At 58.9% G+C, this 20,290-nt stretch overlaps 1 protein-coding gene across 3 annotated transcripts in view; it reads left to right on the top strand.

The window, feature by feature from the left end:
• Window positions 1-20,290, top strand: part of LOC128704883 (transmembrane protein 47) — a 253,133-nt gene that overhangs the window by 169,067 nt on the left and 63,776 nt on the right. Inside the window, exon 2 of one of the 3 annotated variants that reach the window (XM_053800086.2) lies at window positions 12,968-13,009. The exons of the other annotated variants lie outside the window; for them this stretch is intronic. Coding sequence (XP_053656061.1) covers window positions 12,971-13,009 — 39 coding nt within the window. The 5' untranslated portion in view covers window positions 12,968-12,970. The remainder of the gene's footprint in view (window positions 1-12,967; window positions 13,010-20,290) is intronic. 3 annotated transcript variants of the gene reach the window in all.

Below are 20,290 nucleotides of genomic sequence, written 5' to 3'. Positions count from 1 at the left end.
CCGTGGTAACAAGCTGCCTTCACTCAGTGCCGTGGTAACACGCTGCCTTCACTCAGTGCCGTGGCAACAAGCTGCCTTCACTCAGTGCCGTGGCAACAAGCTGCCTTCACTCAGTGCCGTGACAACAAGCTGCCTTCACTCAGTGCCGTGGCAACAGGCTGCCTTCACTCAGTGCCGTGGCAACAAGCTGCCTTCACTCAGTGCCGTGGCAACAGGCTGCCTTCACTCAGTGCCGTGGTAACAAGCTGCCTTCACTCAGTGCCGTGACAACAAGCTGCCTTCACTCAGTGCCGTGGTAACAAGCTGCCTTCACTCAGTGCCGTGACAACAAGCTGCCTTCACTCAGTGCCGTGGCAACAAGCTGCCTTCACTCAGTGCCGTGGCAACAAGCTGCCTTCACTCAGTGCCGTGACAACAAGCTGCCTTCACTCAGTGCCGTGGCAACAGGCTGCCTTCACTCAGTGCCGTGGCAACAGGCTGCCTTCACTCAGTGCCGTGGCAACAGGCTGCCTTCACTCAGTGCCGTGGTAACAGGCTGCCTTCACTCAGTGCCGTGACAACAAGCTGCCTTCACTCAGTGCCGTGGTAACAAGCTGCCTTCACTCAGTGCCGTGGTAACACGCTGCCTTCACTCAGTGCCGTGGCAACAAGCTGCCTTCACTCAGTGCCGTGGCAACAAGCTGCCTTCACTCAGTGCCGTGGCAACAAGCTGCCTTCACTCAGTGCCGTGGCAACAAGCTGCCTTCACTCAGTGCCGTGGCAACAAGCTGCCTTCACTCAGTGCCGTGGCAACAAGCTGCCTTCACTCAGTGCCGTGGCAACAAGCTGCCTTCACTCAGTGCCGTGGCAACAAGCTGCCTTCACTCAGTGCCGTGGCAACAAGCTGCCTTCACTCAGTGCCGTGGCAACAAGCTGCCTTCACTCAGTGCCGTGGCAACAAGCTGCCTTCACTCAGTGCCGTGGTAACACGCTGCCTTCACTCAGTGCCGTGGCAACAAGCTGCCTTCACTCAGTGCCGTGGCAACAAGCTGCCTTCACTCAGTGCCGTGGCAACAAGCTGCCTTCACTCAGTGCCGTGGTAACACGCTGCCTTCACTCAGTGCCGTGGCAACAAGCTGCCTTCACTCAGTGCCGTGGCAACAAGCTGCCTTCACTCAGTGCCGTGGCAACAAGCTGCCTTCACTCAGTGCCGTGGCAACACGCTGCCTTCACTCAGTGCCGTGGCAACAAGCTGCCTTCACTCAGTGCCGTGGCAACAAGCTGCCTTCACTCAGTGCCGTGGCAACAAGCTGCCTTCACTCAGTGCCGTGGCAACAAGCTGCCTTCACTCAGTGCCGTGGCAACAAGCTGCCTTCACTCAGTGCCGTGGCAACAAGCTGCCTTCACTCAGTGCCGTGCCAACAGGCTGCCTTCACTCAGTGCCGCGGCCAACAGGCTGCCTTCACTCAGTGCCGCGGCCAACAGGCTGCCTTCACTCACTGCCGCGGCCAACAGGCTGCCTTCACTCACTGCCGCGGCCAACAGGCTGCCTTCACTCACTGCCGCGGCCAACAGGCTGCCTTCACTCAGTGCCGCGGCCAACAGGCTGCCTTCACTCAGTGCCGCGGCCAACAGGCTGCCTTCACTCAGTGCCGCGGCCAACAGGCTGCCTTCACTCAGTGCCGCGGCCAACAGGCTGCCTTCACTCAGTGCCGCGGCCAACAGGCTGCCTTCACTCAGTGCCGCGGCCAACAGGCTGCCTTCACTCAGTGCCGCGGCCAACAGGCTGCCTTCACTCAGTGCCGCGGCCAACAGGCTGCCTTCACTCAGTGCCGCGGCCAACAGGCTGCCTTCACTCAGTGCCGCGGCCAACAGGCTGCCTTCACTCAGTGCCGCGGCCAACAGGCTGCCTTCACTCAGTGCCGCGGCCAACAGGCTGCCTTCACTCAGTGCCGCGGCCAACAGGCTGCCTTCACTCAGTGCCGCGGCCAACAGGCTGCCGTCACTCAGTGCCGCGGCCAACAGGCTGCCTTCACTCAGTGCCGCGGCCAACAGGCTGCCTTCACTCAGTGCCGCGGCCAACAGGCTGCCTTCACTCAGTGCCGCGGCCAACAGGCTGCCTTCACTCAGTGCCGCGGCCAACAGGCTGCCTTCACTCAGTGCCGCGGCCAACAGGCTGCCTTCACTCAGTGCCGTGGCAACAAGCTGCCTTCACTCAGTGCCGTGGCAACAAGCTGCCTTCACTCAGTGCCGTGGCAACAAGCTGCCTTCACTCAGTGCCGTGGCAACAAGCTGCCTTCACTCAGTGCCGTGGTAACAAGCTGCCTTCAGTGCCGCGGGCAACAAGCTGCCTTCACTCAGTGCCGTGGCAACAAGCTGCCTTCACTCAGTGCCGTGGCAACAAGCTGCCTTCACTCAGTGCCGTGGCAACAAGCTGCCTTCACTCAGTGCCGTGGCAACAAGCTGCCTTCACTCAGTGCCGTGGCAACAAGCTGCCTTCACTCAGTGCCGTGGCAACACGCTGCCTTCACTCAGTGCCGTGGCAACAAGCTGCCTTCACTCAGTGCCGTGGCAACAAGCTGCCTTCACTCAGTGCCGTGGCAACAAGCTGCCTTCACTCAGTGCCGTGGCAACAAGCTGCCTTCACTCAGTGCCGTGGCAACAAGCTGCCTTCACTCAGTGCCGTGGCAACAAGCTGCCTTCACTCAGTGCCGTGGCAACAAGCTGCCTTCACTCAGTGCCGTGGCAACAAGCTGCCTTCACTCAGTGCCGTGGCAACAAGCTGCCTTCACTCAGTGCCGTGGCAACAAGCTGCCTTCACTCAGTGCCGTGGCAACAAGCTGAGTTCACTCAGTGCCGTGGCAACACGCTGCCTTCACTCAGTGCCGTGGCAACACGCTGCCTTCACTCAGTGCCGTGCCAACAAGCTGCCTTCACTCAGTGCCGTGGCAACAAGCTGCCTTCACTCAGTGCCGTGGCAACAAGCTGCCTTCACTCAGTGCCGTGGTAACAAGCTGCCTTCACTCAGTGCCGTGGCAACAAGCTGCCTTCACTCAGTGCCGTGGCAACAAGCTGCCTTCACTCAGTGCCGTGGCAACAAGCTGCCTTCACTCAGTGCCGTGGCAACAAGCTGCCTTCACTCAGTGCCGTGGTAACAAGCTGCCTTCACTCAGTGCCGTGGTAACAAGCTGCCTTCACTCAGTGCCGTGGCAACAAGCTGCCTTCACTCAGTGCCGTGGCAACAAGCTGCCTTCACTCAGTGCCGTGGCAACACGCTGCCTTCACTCAGTGCCGTGGCAACAAGCTGCCTTCACTCAGTGCCGTGGCAACAAGCTGCCTTCACTCAGTGCCGTGGCAACAAGCTGCCTTCACTCAGTGCCGTGGCAACAAGCTGCCTTCACTCAGTGCCGTGGCAACAAGCTGCCTTCACTCAGTGCCGTGGCAACAAGCTGCCTTCACTCAGTGCCGTGGCAACAAGCTGCCTTCACTCAGTGCCGTGGCAACAAGCTGCCTTCACTCAGTGCCGTGGCAACAAGCTGCCTTCACTCAGTGCCGTGGCAACAAGCTGCCTTCACTCAGTGCCGTGGCAACAAGCTGCCTTCACTCAGTGCCGTGGCAACAAGCTGAGTTCACTCAGTGCCGTGGCAACAAGCTGAGTTCACTCAGTGCCGTGGCAACAAGCTGAGTTCACTCAGTGCCGTGGCAACACGCTGCCTTCACTCAGTGCCGTGGCAACACGCTGCCTTCACTCAGTGCCGTGGCAACACGCTGCCTTCACTCAGTGCCGTGGCAACAAGCTGCCTTCACTCAGTGCCGTGGCAACAAGCTGCCTTCACTCAGTGCCGTGGCAACAAGCTGCCTTCACTCAGTGCCGTGGCAACAAGCTGCCTTCACTCAGTGCCGTGGCAACAAGCTGCCTTCACTCAGTGCCGTGGCAACAAGCTGCCTTCACTCAGTGCCGTGGCAACAAGCTGCCTTCACTCAGTGCCGTGGTAACAAGCTGCCTTCACTCAGTGCCGTGGCAACAAGCTGCCTTCACTCAGTGCCGTGGCAACAAGCTGCCTTCACTCAGTGCCGTGGCAACAAGCTGCCTTCACTCAGTGCCGTGGCAACAAGCTGCCTTCACTCAGTGCCGTGGCAACAAGCTGCCTTCACTCAGTGCCGTGGCAACAAGCTGCCTTCACTCAGTGCCGTGGTAACAAGCTGCCTTCACTCAGTGCCGTGGCAACAAGCTGCCTTCACTCAGTGCCGTGGCAACAAGCTGCCTTCACTCAGTGCCGTGGCAACAAGCTGCCTTCACTCAGTGCCGTGGCAACAGGCTGCCTTCACTCAGTGCCGTGCCAACAAGCTGCCTCACTCAGTGCCGTGCCAACAAGCTGCCTCACTCAGTGCCGTGCCAACAAGCTGCCTCACTCAGTGCCGTGCCAACAAGCTGCCTCACTCAGTGCCGTGGCAACAAGCTGCCTCACTCAGTGCCGTGGCAACAAGCTGCCTCACTCAGTGCCGTGGCAACAAGCTGCCTCACTCAGTGCCGCGGCAACAAGCTGCCTTCACTCAGTGCCGCGGCAACAAGCTGCCTTCACTCAGTGCCGCGGCAACAAGCTGCCTTCACTCAGTGCCGTGGCAACAAGCTGCCTTCACTCAGTGCCGTGGCAACAAGCTGCCTTCACTCAGTGCCGTGGCAACAAGCTGCCTTCACTCAGTGCCGTGGCAACAAGCTGCCTTCACTCAGTGCCGTGGCAACAAGCTGCCTCACTCAGTGCCGTGGCAACAAGCTGCCTTCACTCAGTGCCGCGGCAAAAAGCTGCCTTCACTCAGTGCCGCGGCAACAAGCTGCCTTCACTCAGTGCCGTGGCAACAAGCTGCCTTCACTCAGTGCCGTGGCAAAAGGCTGCCTTCACTCAGTGCCGTGCCAACAGGCTGCCTTCACTCAGTGCCGTGGAAACAAGCTGCCTTCACTCAGTGCCGTGCCAACAGGCTGCCTTCACTCAGTGCCGTGGCAACAGGCTGCCTTCACTCAGTGCCGTGGCAACAGGCTGCCTTCACTCAGTGCCGTGCCAACAGGCTGCCTTCACTCAGTGCCGTGGCAACACGCTGCCTTCACTCAGTGCCGTGGCAACAAGCTGCCTTCACTCAGTGCCGTGCCAACAGGCTGCCTTCACTCAGTGCCGTGGCAACACGCTGCCTTCACTCAGTGCCGTGGCAACAAGCTGCCTTCACTCAGTGCCGTGCCAACAGGCTGCCTTCACTCAGTGCCGTGCCAACAGGCTGCCTTCACTCAGTGCCGTGCCAACAGGCTGCCTTCACTCAGTGCCGTGGCAACAAGCTGCCTTCACTCAGTGCCGTGACCAACAGGCTGCCTTCACTCAGTGCCGTGGCAACAAGCTGCCTTCACTCAGTGCCGTGCCAACAGGCTGCCTTCACTCAGTGCCGTGCCAACAGGCTGCCTTCACTCAGTGCCGTGACCAACAGGCTGCCTTCACTCAGTGCCGTGGCAACAAGCTGCCTTCACTCAGTGCCGTGCCAACAGGCTGCCTTCACTCAGTGCCGTGGCAACAGGCTGCCTTCACTCAGTGCCGTGGCCAACAGGCTGCCTTCACTCAGTGCCGCGGCCAACAAGCTGCCTTCACTCAGTGCCGCGGCCAACAGGCTGCCTTCACTCAGTGCCGTGGCAACAAGCTGCCTTCACTCAGTGCCGTGGCAACAAGCTGCCTTCACTCAGTGCCGTGGTAACAAGCTGCCTTCACTCAGTGCCGTGGTAACAAGCTGCCTTCACTCAGTGCCGTGGCAACAAGCTGCCTTCACTCAGTGCCGTGGCAACAAGCTGCCTTCACTCAGTGCCGTGGTAACAAGCTGCCTTCACTCAGTGCCGTGGCAACAAGCTGCCTTCACTCAGTGCCGTGGTAACACGCTGCCTTCACTCAGTGCCGTGGTAACAAGCTGCCTTCACTCAGTGCCGTGGTAACACGCTGCCTTCACTCAGTGCCGTGGTAACAAGCTGCCTTCACTCAGTGCCGTGGTAACATGCTGCCTTCACTCAGTGCCGTGGCAACAAGCTGCCTTCACTCAGTGCCGTGGCAACAGGCTGCCTTCACTCAGTGCCGTGGTAACACGCTGCCTTCACTCAGTGCCGTGACAACAAGCTGCCTTCACTCAGTGCCGTGGCAACAGGCTGCCTTCACTCAGTGCCGTGGCAACAGGCTGCCTTCACTCAGTGCCGTGGCAACAGGCTGCCTTCACTCAGTGCCGTGGTAACAAGCTGCCTTCACTCAGTGCCGTGACAACAAGCTGCCTTCACTCAGTGCCGTGGTAACAAGCTGCCTTCACTCAGTGCCGTGGTAACACGCTGCCTTCACTCAGTGCCGTGGCAACAAGCTGCCTTCACTCAGTGCCGTGGCAACAAGCTGCCTTCACTCAGTGCCGTGACAACAAGCTGCCTTCACTCAGTGCCGTGGCAACAGGCTGCCTTCACTCAGTGCCGTGGCAACAAGCTGCCTTCACTCAGTGCCGTGGCAACAGGCTGCCTTCACTCAGTGCCGTGGTAACAAGCTGCCTTCACTCAGTGCCGTGACAACAAGCTGCCTTCACTCAGTGCCGTGGTAACAAGCTGCCTTCACTCAGTGCCGTGACAACAAGCTGCCTTCACTCAGTGCCGTGGCAACAAGCTGCCTTCACTCAGTGCCGTGGCAACAAGCTGCCTTCACTCAGTGCCGTGACAACAAGCTGCCTTCACTCAGTGCCGTGGCAACAGGCTGCCTTCACTCAGTGCCGTGGCAACAGGCTGCCTTCACTCAGTGCCGTGGCAACAGGCTGCCTTCACTCAGTGCCGTGGTAACAGGCTGCCTTCACTCAGTGCCGTGACAACAAGCTGCCTTCACTCAGTGCCGTGGTAACAAGCTGCCTTCACTCAGTGCCGTGGCAACAAGCTGCCTTCACTCAGTGCCGTGGCAACAAGCTGCCTTCACTCAGTGCCGTGGCAACAAGCTGCCTTCACTCAGTGCCGTGGCAACAAGCTGCCTTCACTCAGTGCCGTGGCAACAAGCTGCCTTCACTCAGTGCCGTGGCAACAAGCTGCCTTCACTCAGTGCCGTGGCAACAAGCTGCCTTCACTCAGTGCCGTGGCAACAAGCTGCCTTCACTCAGTGCCGTGGCAACACGCTGCCTTCACTCAGTGCCGTGGCAACAAGCTGCCTTCACTCAGTGCCGTGGTAACACGCTGCCTTCACTCAGTGCCGTGGCAACAAGCTGCCTTCACTCAGTGCCGTGGCAACAAGCTGCCTTCACTCAGTGCCGTGGCAACAAGCTGCCTTCACTCAGTGCCGTGGCAACAAGCTGCCTTCACTCAGTGCCGTGGCAACAAGCTGCCTTCACTCAGTGCCGTGGCAACAAGCTGCCTTCACTCAGTGCCGTGGCAACAAGCTGCCTTCACTCAGTGCCGTGGCAACAAGCTGCCTTCACTCAGTGCCGTGGCAACAAGCTGCCTTCACTCAGTGCCGTGGCAACAAGCTGCCTTCACTCAGTGCCGTGGCAACAAGCTGCCTTCACTCAGTGCCGTGGTAACACGCTGCCTTCACTCAGTGCCGTGGCAACAAGCTGCCTTCACTCAGTGCCGTGGCAACAAGCTGCCTTCACTCAGTGCCTTGGCAACAAGCTGCCTTCACTCAGTGCCGTGGTAACACGCTGCCTTCACTCAGTGCCGTGGCAACAAGCTGCCTTCACTCAGTGCCGTGGCAACAAGCTGCCTTCACTCAGTGCCGTGGCAACAAGCTGCCTTCACTCAGTGCCGTGGCAACACGCTGCCTTCACTCAGTGCCGTGGCAACAAGCTGCCTTCACTCAGTGCCGTGGCAACAAGCTGCCTTCACTCAGTGCCGTGGCAACAAGCTGCCTTCACTCAGTGCCGTGGCAACAAGCTGCCTTCACTCAGTGCCGTGGCAACAAGCTGCCTTCACTCAGTGCCGTGGCAACAGGCTGCCTTCACTCAGTGCCGTGCCAACAGGCTGCCTTCACTCAGTGCCGCGGCCAACAGGCTGCCTTCACTCAGTGCCGCGGCCAACAGGCTGCCTTCACTCACTGCCGCGGCCAACAGGCTGCCTTCACTCACTGCCGCGGCCAACAGGCTGCCTTCACTCACTGCCGCGGCCAACAGGCTGCCTTCACTCAGTGCCGCGGCCAACAGGCTGCCTTCACTCAGTGCCGCGGCCAACAGGCTGCCTTCACTCAGTGCCGCGGCCAACAGGCTGCCTTCACTCAGTGCCGCGGCCAACAGGCTGCCTTCACTCAGTGCCGCGGCCAACAGGCTGCCTTCACTCAGTGCCGCGGCCAACAGGCTGCCTTCACTCAGTGCCGCGGCCAACAGGCTGCCTTCACTCAGTGCCGCGGCCAACAGGCTGCCTTCACTCAGTGCCGCGGCCAACAGGCTGCCTTCACTCAGTGCCGCGGCCAACAGGCTGCCTTCACTCAGTGCCGCGGCCAACAGGCTGCCTTCACTCAGTGCCGCGGCCAACAGGCTGCCTTCACTCAGTGCCGCGGCCAACAGGCTGCCTTCACTCAGTGCCGCGGCCAACAGGCTGCCTTCACTCAGTGCCGCGGCCAACAGGCTGCCTTCACTCAGTGCCGCGGCCAACAGGCTGCCTTCACTCAGTGCCGCGGCCAACAGGCTGCCTTCACTCAGTGCCGCGGCCAACAGGCTGCCTTCACTCAGTGCCGCGGCCAACAGGCTGCCTTCACTCAGTGCCGCGGCCAACAGGCTGCCTTCACTCAGTGCCGCGGCCAACAGGCTGCCTTCACTCAGTGCCGCGGCCAACAGGCTGCCTTCACTCAGTGCCGCGGCCAACAGGCTGCCTTCACTCAGTGCCGCGGCCAACAGGCTGCCTTCACTCAGTGCCGCGGCCAACAGGCTGCCTTCACTCAGTGCCGCGGCCAACAGGCTGCCTTCACTCAGTGCCGCGGCCAACAGGCTGCCTTCACTCAGTGCCGCGGCCAACAGGCTGCCTTCACTCAGTGCCGCGGCCAACAGGCTGCCTTCACTCAGTGCCGCGGCCAACAGGCTGCCTTCACTCAGTGCCGCGGCCAACAGGCTGCCTTCACTCAGTGCCGCGGCCAACAGGCTGCCTTCACTCAGTGCCGCGGCCAACAGGCTGCCTTCACTCAGTGCCGCGGCCAACAGGCTGCCTTCACTCAGTGCCGTGGCCAACAGGCTGCCTTCACTCAGTGCCGCGGCCAACAGGCTGCCTTCACTCAGTGCCGCGGCCAACAGGCTGCCTTCACTCAGTGCCGCGGCCAACAGGCTGCCTTCACTCAGTGCCGCGGCCAACAGGCTGCCTTCACTCAGTGCCGCGGCCAACAGGCTGCCTTCACTCAGGAGCACAGTTCCTCTACCACCGTCTTTGCAAGACTCGGGAGCACAGTTGCTCTACCACCGTCTTTGCAAGACTCGGGAGCACAGTTGCTCTACCACCGTCTTTGCAAGACTCGGGAGCACAGTTCCTCTACCACCGTCTTTGCAAGACTCGGGAAGACAGTTCCTCTACCACCGTCTTTGCAAGACTCGGGAAGACAGTTCCTCTACCACCGTCTTTGCAAGACTCGGGAAGACAGTTCCTCTACCACCGTCTTTGCAAGACTCGGGAAGACAGTTCCTCTACCACCGTCTTTGCAAGACTCGGGAAGACAGTTCCTCTACCACCGTCTTTGCAAGACTCGGGAAGACAGTTCCTCTACCACCGTCTTTGCAAGACTCGGGAAGACAGTTCCTCTACCACCGTCTTTGCAAGACTCGGGAAGACAGTTCCTCTACCACCGTCTTTGCAAGACTCGGGAAGACAGTTCCTCTACCACCGTCTTTGCAAGACTCGGGAAGACAGTTCCTCTACCACCGTCTTTGCAAGACTCGGGAAGACAGTTCCTCTACCACCGTCTTTGCAAGACTCGGGAAGACAGTTCCTCTACCACCGTCTTTGCAAGACTCGGGAAGACAGTTCCTCTACCACCGTCTTTGCAAGACTCGGGAAGACAGTTCCTCTACCACCGTCTTTGCAAGACTCGGGAAGACAGTTCCTCTACCACCGTCTTTGCAAGACTCGGGAGCACAGTTCCTCTACCACCGTCTTTGCAAGACTTCCACCAGGTTTTGCTTGAGAAATGGATCAAAATTCCCCTAGATACTGTTTAAATGCTATGTGAATCAATTCCTCGATGGATTGTGCTGTTTAAGCTACAAATGAACGACCAACTCCACATTGAAAATAAAAAAAAATATGGTATAGAAGGTGTTTACATTTCGTCCCGTCATCTGTGTAAATAGAAGCCGTATAGAGGCATGTGGTTGATTAATAGTTCTCTAAGGCGAATTTTACGTTTATTGTACAAGTTTTTAGCTGTTATTTCACGGAGATCCGAAGTGGGGTGTGTGAGAACAAGTCCACCGTTTTGATCACTGGGCCACAAAAAGCCTTGTTGCTCAAGTTCGTGTTGAGATATTTCCATTCCTGTTCATATGTGTGGCAGTGGGCCTCCAGCAATAATAGCCTGATCGACCAGGCTAGCACCAGACGAGCCTGGCCCATAGCCGGGACCCAGGAATAGAAAGACACTCGGAAATCATGAAAAGTATCAAAGGAGGTTTGGGCTGGGGATGGGCCGCGGAGGCGATGGACTCCGCCTATGTTGACGTTTGTGACAGATGTACATCTTGTCTAGGTGGTGTGTTGTCGAGTGTTTGAGACATTCAAGAAGATTTTACTGGGGCTCTGTAAGAGGCGAAATGTTATTCTGCAACCAGGCTTGTGTTGAATGTTTGTAAGCAAGGTGCTGCTATGTTCCTGAAGGGAGGGTGCCTGGGTCCTGAAGGGAGGGTGCCTGGGTCCTGAAGGGAGGGTGCCTGGGTCCTGAAGGGAGGGTGCCTGGGTCCTGAAGGGAGGGTGCCTGGGTCCTGAAGGAACGGTGCCTGGGTCCTGAAGGGAGGTTGCCTGGGTCCTGAAGGGAGGGTGCCTGGGTCCTGAAGGGAGGGTGCCTGGGTCCTGAAGGGAGGGTGCCTGGGTCCTGAAGGGAGGGTGCCTGGGTCCTGAAGAGAGGGTGCCTAGGTCCTGAAGGAACGGTGCCTGGGTCCTGAAGGGAGGGTGCCTGGGTCCTGAAGGGAGGGTGCCTGGGTCGTGAAGGGAGGGTGCCTGGGTCCTGAAGGGAGGGTGCCTGGGTCCTGAAGGGAGGGTGCCTGGGTCCTGAAGGGAGGGTGCCTGGGTCCTGAAGGAACGGTGCCTGGGTCCTGAAGGAACGGTGCCTGGGTCCTGAAGGAACGGTGCCTGGGTCCTGAAGGAACGGTGCCTGGGTCGTGAAGGGAGGGTGCCTGGGTCGTGAAGGGAGGGTGCCTGGGTCGTGAAGGGAGGGTGCCTGGGTCGTGAAGGGAGGGTGCCTGGGTCGTGAAGGGAGGGTGCCTGGGTCGTGAAGGGAGGGTGCCTGGGTCGTGAAGGGAGGGTGCCTGGGTCCTGAAGGGAGGGTGCCTGGGTCCTGAAGGGAGGGTGCCTGGGTCCTGAAGGGAGGGTGCCTGGGTCCTGAAGGAACGGTGCCTGGGTCGTGAAGGGAGGGTGCCTGGGTCCTGAAGGATCGGAGATTGGGTCCTGAAAGAACGGTGCCTGGGTCCTGAAGGAAAGGTGCCTGGGTCCTGAAGGAACGGTACCTGGGTCCTGAAGGAAAGGTGCCTGTTTCGTGAAGGGAGGGTGCCTGGGTCCTGAAGGAAAGGTGCCTGGGTCCTGAAGGAAAGGTGCCTGGGTCCTGAAGGAAGGGTGCCTGGGTCCTGAAGGAAGGGTGCCTGGGTCCTGAAGGAAGGGTGCCTGGGTCCTGAAGGAAGGGTGCCTGGGTCTTGAAGGGTACCTGGGTCCTGAAGGGTACCTGGGTCCTGAAGGAAAGGTGCCTGGGTCTTGAAGGAAAGGTGCCTGGGTCCTGAAGGAAAGGTGCCTGGGTCCTGAAGGAAGGGTACCTGGGTCCTGAAGGGAGGGTGCCTAGGTCCTAAAGGAACGGTGCCTGGGTCGTGAAGGGAGGGTGCCTGGGTCGTGAAGGGAGGGTGCCTGGGTCGTGAAGGGAGGGTGCCTGGGTCCTGAAGGGAGGGTGCCTGGGTCCTGAAGGGAGGGTGCCTGGGTCCTGAAGGGAGGGTGCCTGGGTCCTGAAGGGAGGGTACCTGGGTCCTGAAGGAACTGTGCCTGGGTCCTGAAGGGAGGGTGCCTGGGTCCTGAAGGAACGGTGCCTGGGTCGTGAAGGGAGGGTGCCTGGGTCGTGAAGGGAGGGTGCCTGGGTCCTGAAGGATCGGAGCCTGGGTCCTGAAAGAACGGTGCCTGGGTCCTGAAGGAAAGGTGCCTGGGTCCTGAAGGAACGGTACCTGGGTCCTGAAGGAACGGTGCCTGGGTCCTGAAGGAAAGGTGCCTGGGTCGTGAAGGGAGGGTGCCTGGGTCGTGAAAGGAGGGTGCCTGGGTCGTGAAGGAAAGGTGCCTGGGTCCTGAAGGAAAGGTGCCTGGGTCCTGAAGGAAAGGTGCCTGGGTCCTGAAGGAAGGGTGCCTGGGTCCTGAAGGAAGGGTGCCTGGGTCTTGAAGGAAGGGTGCCTGGGTCTTGAAGGAAGGGTGCCTGGGTCTTGAAGGAAGGGTACCTGGGTCCTGAAGGAAGGGTACCTGGGTCCTGAAGGAAAGGTGCCTGGGTCTTGAAGGAAAGGTGCCTGGGTCCTGAAGGAAAGGTGCCTGGGTCCTGAAGGAAGGGTACCTGGGTCCTGAAGGAACGGTGCCTGGGTCCTGAAGGAAAGGTGCCTGAGTCCTGAAGGAAAGGTGCCTGGGTCCTGAAGGAAAGGTGCCTGGGTCGTGGAGAAAGGTTGCTGGGTCGTGGAGGAGGGTGCCTGGGTCGTGGAGGAGGGTGCCTGGGTCGTGGAGGAGGGTGCCTGGGTCGTGGTGGAGGGTGCCTGGGGTCCACAGATACCCGAACAATGTTTAATTTTGGTATATATTTTTCAGGTAATGGCTGGAGGCTCTCAGTGTTCAGCTCTCTCAGCAGCTGTAAGTATATCCACTTAGTAGTAATATATACTTGAGAGGTGAAATACCACAATAATAACGTCCTCTTCAAATTACTGAGGCGTTAAGGTAGTGTGCTGCTGTACTCGCCTGGTTAGGTTCAGTGTTATCACAAACACGAGGAAAAGGATAACGAGAACCTTCAAAACAAGAGATTCCACCTGATATACCTTCGAGTTCGAGACACACGTGCCTGCTTACCTTCCTGCTCACCCAAACACCGGTCACACGTGCCTGCTTACCTTCCTGCTCACCCAAACACGTCAGACGTGCCTGCTTACCTTCCTGCTCACCCAAACACCGGTCACACGTGCCTGCTTACCTTCCTGCTCACCCAAACACCCGTCACACGTGCCTGCTTACCTTCCTGCTCACCCAAACACCGGTCACACGTGCCTGCTTACCTTCCTGCTCACCCAAACACCGGTCACACGTGCCTGCTTACCTTCCTGCTCACCCAAACACGTCACACGTGCCTGCTTACCTTCCTGCTCACCCAAACACCGGTCACACGTGCCTGCTTACCTTCCTGCTCACCCAAACACCGGTCACACGTGCCTGCTTACCTTCCTGCTCACCCAAACACCGGTCACACGTGCCTGCTTACCTTCCTGCTCACCCAAACACCGGTCACACGTGCCTGCTTACCTTCCTGCTCACCCAAACACCGGTCACACGTGCCTGCTTAGCTTATTGCTCACCCAAACACCGGTCACACGTGCCTGCTTACCTTCCTGCTCACCCAAACACCGGTCACACGTGCCTGCTTACCTTCCTGCTCACCCAAACACGTCAGACGTACCTGCTTACCTTCCTGCTCACCCAAACACCCGTCACACGTGCCTGCTTACCTTCCTGCTCACCCAAACACCGGTCACACGTGCCTGCTTACCTTCCTGCTCACCCAAACACCGGTCACCTTCCTGCTCACCCAAATATCGTGTGCCTGCTTACCTTACCTTCCTGCTCACCCAAACACCGGTCACACGTGCCTGCTTACATTCCTGCTCACCCAAACACAGGTCACACGTGCCTGCTTACCTTCCTGCTCACCCAAACACCGGTCACACGTGCCTGCTTACCTTCCTGCTCACCCAAACACCGGTCACACGTGCCTGCTTACCTTCCTGCTCACCCAAACACCGGTCACACGTGCCTGCTTACCTTCCTGCTCACCCAAACACCGGTCACACGTGCCTGCTTACCTTCCTGCTCGCCCAAACACCGGTCACACGTGCCTGCTTACCTTCCTGCTCACCCAAACACCGGTCACACGTGCCTGCTTGCCTTCCTGCTCACCCAAACACCGGTCACACGTGCCTGCTTACCTTCCTGCTCACCCAAACACCGGTCACACGTGCCTGCTTACCTTTCTCCTCACCCAAACACGTGCACCTTCCTGCTCACGTGTGCCTGCTTACCTTCCTGCTCACCCAAACACCGGTCACACGCGCCTGCTTACCTTCCTGCTCACCCAAACACCCGTCACACGTGCCTGCTTACCTTCCTGCTCACCCAAACACCGGTCACACGTGCCTGCTTACCTTCCTGCTCACCCAAACACCGGTCACACGTGCCTGCTTACCTTCCTGCTCACCCAAACACCGTCACACGTGCCTGCTTACCTTCCTGCTCACCCAAACACCGGTCACACGTGCCTGCTTACCTTCCTGCTCACCCAAACACCCGTCACACGTGCCTGCTTACCTTCCTGCTCACCCAAACACCGGTCACACGTGCCTGATTACCTTCCTGCTCACCCAAACACGTCACACGTGCCTGCTTACCTTCCTGCTCACCCAAACACCGGTCACACGTGCCTGCTTACCTTCCTGCTCACCCAAACACCGGTCACACGTGCCTGCTTACCTTCCTGCTCACCCAACCACCGGTCACACGTGCCTGCTTACCTTCCTGCTCACCCAAACACCGGTCACACGTGCCTGCTTACCTTCCTGCTCACCCAAACACCGGTCACACGTGCCTGCTTACCTTCCTGCTCACCCAAACACCGGTCACACGTGCCTGCTTACCTTCCTGCTCACCCAAACACCGGTCACACGTGCCTGCTTACCTTCCTGCTCACCCAAACACCGGTCACACGTGCCTGCTTACCTTCCTGCTCACCCAAACACCGGTCACACGTGCCTGCTTACCTGCTTACCTTCCTGCTCACCCAAACACCGGTCACACGTGCCTGCTTACCTTCCTGCTCACCCAAACACCGGTCACACGTGCCTGCTTACCTTCCTGCTCACCCAAACACCCGTCACACGTGCCTGCTTACCTTCCTGCTCACCCAAACACCGGTCACACGTGCCTGCTTACCTTCCTGCTCACCCAAACACCGGTCACACGTGCCTGCTTACCTTCCTGCTCACCCAAACACCGGTCACACGTGCCTGCTTACCTTCCTGCTCACCCAAACACCGGTCACACGTGCCTGCTTACCTTCCTGCTCACCCAAACACCCGTGCCTGCTTACCTTCCTGCTCACCCAAACACCCGTCACACGTGCCTGCTTACCTTCCTGCTCACCCAAACACCCGTCACACGTGCCTGCTTACCTTCCTGCTCACCCAAACACCGGTCACACGTGCCTGCTTACCTTCCTGCTCACCCAAACACCGGTCACACGTGCCTGCTTACCTTCCTGCTCACCCAAACACCGGTCACACGTGCCTGCTTACCTTCCTGCTCACCCAAACACCTGTCACACGCGCCTGCTTACCTTCCTGCTCACCCAAACACCGGTCACACGTGCCTGCTTACCTTCCTGCTCACCCAAACACCGGTCACACGTGCCTGCTTACCTTCCTGCTCACCCAAACACCGGTCACACGTGCCTGCTTACCTTCCTGCTCACCCAAACACCCGTCACACGTGCCTGCTTACCTTCCTGCTCACCCAAACACCGGTCACACGTGCCTGCTTACCTTCCTGCTCACCCAAACACCCGTCACACGTGCCTGCTTACCTTCCTGCTCACCCAAACACCGGTCACACGTGCCTGCTTACCTTCCTGCTCACCCAAACACCCGTCACACGTGCCTGCTTACCTTCCTGCTCACCCAAACACCGGTCACACGTGCCTGCTTACCTTCCTGCTCACCCAAACACCGGTCACACGTGCCTGCTTACCTTCCTGCTCACCCAAACACCGGTCACACGTGCCTGCTTACCTTCCTGCTCACCCAAACACCGGTCACACGTGCCTGCTTACCTTCCTGCTCACCCAAACACCCGTCACACGTGCCTGCTTACCTTCCTGCTCACCCAAACACCGGTCACACGTGCCTGCTTACCTTCCTGCTCACCCAAACACCGGTCACACGTGCCTGCTTACCTTCCTGCTCACCCAAACACCGGTCACACGTGCCTGCTTACCTTCCTGCTCACCCAAACACCGGTCACACGTGCCTGCTTACCTTCCTGCTCACCCAAACACCCGTCACACGTGCCTGCTTACCTTCCTGCTCACCCAAACACCGGTCACACGTGCCTGCTTACCTTCCTGCTCACCCAAACACCCGTCACACGTGCCTGCTTACCTTCCTGCTCACCCAAACACCGGTCACACGTGCCTGCTTACCTTCCTGCTCACCCAAACACCGGTCACACGTGCCTGCTTACCTTCCTGCTCACCCAAACACCGGTCACACGTGCCTGCTTACCTTCCTGCTCACCCAAACACCCGTCACACGTGCCTGCTTACCTTCCTGCTCACCCAAACACCGGTCACACGTGCCTGCTTACCTTCCTGCTCACCCAAACACCCGTCACACGTGCCTGCTTACCTTCCTGCTCACCCAAACACCGGTCACACGTGCCTGCTTACCTTCCTGCTCACCCAAACACCGGTCACACGTGCCTGCTTACCTTCCTGCTCACCCAAACACCGGTCACACGTGCCTGCTTACCTTCCTGCTCACCCAAACACCGGTCACACGTGCCTGCTTACCTTCCTGCTCACCCAAACACCGGTCACACGTGCCTGCTTACCTTCCTGCTCACCCAAACACCGGTCACACGTGCCTGCTTACCTTCCTGCTCACCCAAACACCGGTCACACGTGCCTGCTTACCTTCCTGCTCACCCAAACACCCGTCACACGTGCCTGCTTACCTTCCTGCTCACCCAAACACCGGTCACACGTGCCTGCTTACCTTCCTGCTCACCCAAACACCCGTCACACGTGCCTGCTTACCTTCCTGCTCACCCAAACACCGGTCACACGTGCCTGCTTACCTTCCTGCTCACCCAAACACCCGTCACACGTGCCTGCTTACCTTCCTGCTCACCCAAACACCGGTCACACGTGCCTGCTTACCTTCCTGCTCACCCAAACACCCGTCACACGTGCCTGCTTACCTTCCTGCTCACCCAAACACCGGTCACACGTGCCTGCTTACCTTCCTGCTCACCCAAACACCGGTCACACGTGCCTGCTTACCTTCCTGCTCACCCAAACACCGGTCACACGTGCCTGCTTACCTTCCTGCTCACCCAAACACCGGTCACACGTGCCTGCTTACCTTCCTGCTCACCCAAACACCGGTCACACGTGCCTGCTTACCTTCCTGCTCACCCAAACACCGGTCACACGTGCCTGCTTACCTTCCTGCTCACCCAAACACCCGTCACACGTGCCTGCTTACCTTCCTGCTCACCCAAACACCGGTCACACGTGCCTGCTTACCTTCCTGCTCACCCAAACACCCGTCACACGTGCCTGCTTACCTTCCTGCTCACCCAAATATCGGTCACACGTGCCTGCTTACACCCAAACACCGGTCACGCCCTGCTTACCTTCCTACTCACCCAAACACCCGTCACACGTGCCTGCTTACCTTCCTGCTCACCCAAACACCGGTCACACGTGCCTGCTTACCTTCCTGCTCACCCAAACACCGGTCACACGTGCCTGCTTACCTTCCTGCTCACCCAAACACCCGTCACACGTGCCTGCTTACCTTCCTGCTCACCCAAACATCGGTCACACGTGCATGCTTACCTTCCTGCTCACCCAAACACCCGTCACACGTGCCTGCTTACCTTCCTGCTCACCCAAACACCCGTCACACGTGCCTGCTTACCTTCCTGCTCACCCAAACACCCGTCACACGTGCCTGCTTACCTTCCTGCTCACCCAAACACCGGTCACACGTGCCTGCTTACCTTCCTGCTCACCCAAACACCGGTCACACGTGCCTGCTTACCTTCCTGCTCACCCAAACACCCGTCACACGTGCCTGCTTACCTTCCTGCTCACCCAAACACCGGTCACACGTGCCTGCTTACCTTCCTGCTCACCCAAACACCGGTCACACGTGCCTGCTTACCTTCCTGCTCACCCAAACACCGGTCACACGTGCCTGCTTACCTTCCTGCTCACCCAAACACCGGTCACACGTGCCTGCTTACCTTCCTGCTCACCCAAACACCGGTCACACGTGCCTGCTTACCTTCCTGCTCACCCAAACACCCGTCACACGTGCCTGCTTACCTTCCTGCTCACCCAAACACCGGTCACACGTGCCTGCTTACCTTCCTGCTCACCCAAACACCGGTCACACGTGCCTGCTTACCTTCCTGCTCACCCAAACACCGGTCACACGTGCCTGCTTACCTTCCTGCTCACCCAAACACCAGACGTCACACGTGCCTGCTTACCTTCCTGCTCACCCAAACACCGGTCACACGTGCCTGCTTACCTTCCTGCTCACCCAAACACCGGTCACACGTGCCTGCTTACCTTCCTGCTCACCCAAACACCGGTCACACGTGCCTGCTTACCTTCCTGCTCACCCAAACACCGGTCACACGTGCCTGCTTACCTTCCTGCTCACCCAAACACCGGTCACACGTGCCTGCTTACCTTCCTGCTCACCCAAACACCGGTCACACGTGCCTGCTTACCTTCCTGCTCACCCAAACACCGGTCACACGTGCCTGCTTACCTTCCTGCTCACCCAAACACGTCAGACGTACCTGCTTACCTTCCTGCTCACCCAAACACCGGTCACACGTGCATGCTTACCTTCCTGCTCACCCAAACACCGGTCACACGTGCCTGCTTACCTTCCTGCTCACCCAAACACCGGTCACACGTGCCTGCTTACCTTCCTGCTCACCCAAACACCGGTCACACGTGCCTGCTTACCTTCCTGCTCACCCAAACACCGGTCACACGTGCCTGCTTACCTTCCTGCTCACCCAAACACTGGTCACACGTGCCTGCTTACCTTCCTGCTCACCCAAACACCGGTCACACGTGCCTGCTTACCTTTCTGCTCAACCAAACACGTCAGACGTGCCTGCTTACCTTCCTGCTCACCCAAACACCGGTCACACGTGCCTGCTTACCTTCCTGCTCACCCAAACACCCGTCACACGTGCCTGCTTACCTTCCTGCTCACCCAAACACCCGTCACACGTGCCTGCTTACCTTCCTGGTCACCCAAACACCGGTCACACGTGCCTGCTTACCTTCCTGCTCACCCAAACACCCGTCACACGTGCCTGCTTACCTTCCTGCTCACCCAAACACCGGTCACACGTGCCTGATTACCTTCCTGCTCACCCAAACACGTCACACGTGCCTGCTTACCTTCCTGCTCACCCAAACACCGGTCACACGTGCCTGCTTACCTTCCTGCTCACCCAACCACCGGTCACACGTGCCTGCTTACCTTCCTGCTCACCCAAACACCGGTCACACGTGCCTGCTTAGCTTATTGCTCACCCAAACACCGGTCACACGTGCCTGCTTACCTTCCTGCTCACCCAAACACCGGTCACACGTGCCTGCTTACCTTCCTGCTCACCCAAACACCGGTCACACGTGCCTGCTTGCCTTCCTGCTCACCCAAACACCGGTCACACGTGCCTGCTTACCTTCCTGCTCACCCAAACACCGGTCACACGTACCTGCTTACCTTCCTGCTCACCCAAACACCGGTCACACGTGCCTGCTTACCTTCCTGCTCACCCAAACACCGGTCACACGTGCCTGCTTACCTTCCTGCTCACCCAAACACCCGTCATACGTGCCTGCTTACCTTCCTGCTTACCCAAACACCGGTCACACGTGCCTGCTTACCTTCCTGCTCACCCAAACACCCGTCACACGTGCCTGCTTACCTTCCTGCTCACCCAAACACCCGTCACACGTGCCTGCTTACCTTCCTGCTTACCCAAACACCGGTCACACGTGCCTGGTTACCTTCCTGCTCACCCAAACACCCGTCACACGTGCCTGCT

The sequence above is a fragment of the Cherax quadricarinatus genome, chromosome 91 (genome assembly GCF_038502225.1).
Source record: "Cherax quadricarinatus isolate ZL_2023a chromosome 91, ASM3850222v1, whole genome shotgun sequence".
NCBI lineage: Eukaryota > Metazoa > Arthropoda > Malacostraca > Decapoda > Parastacidae > Cherax > Cherax quadricarinatus.
This window is presented reverse-complemented; position numbering and strand designations above follow the sequence as displayed.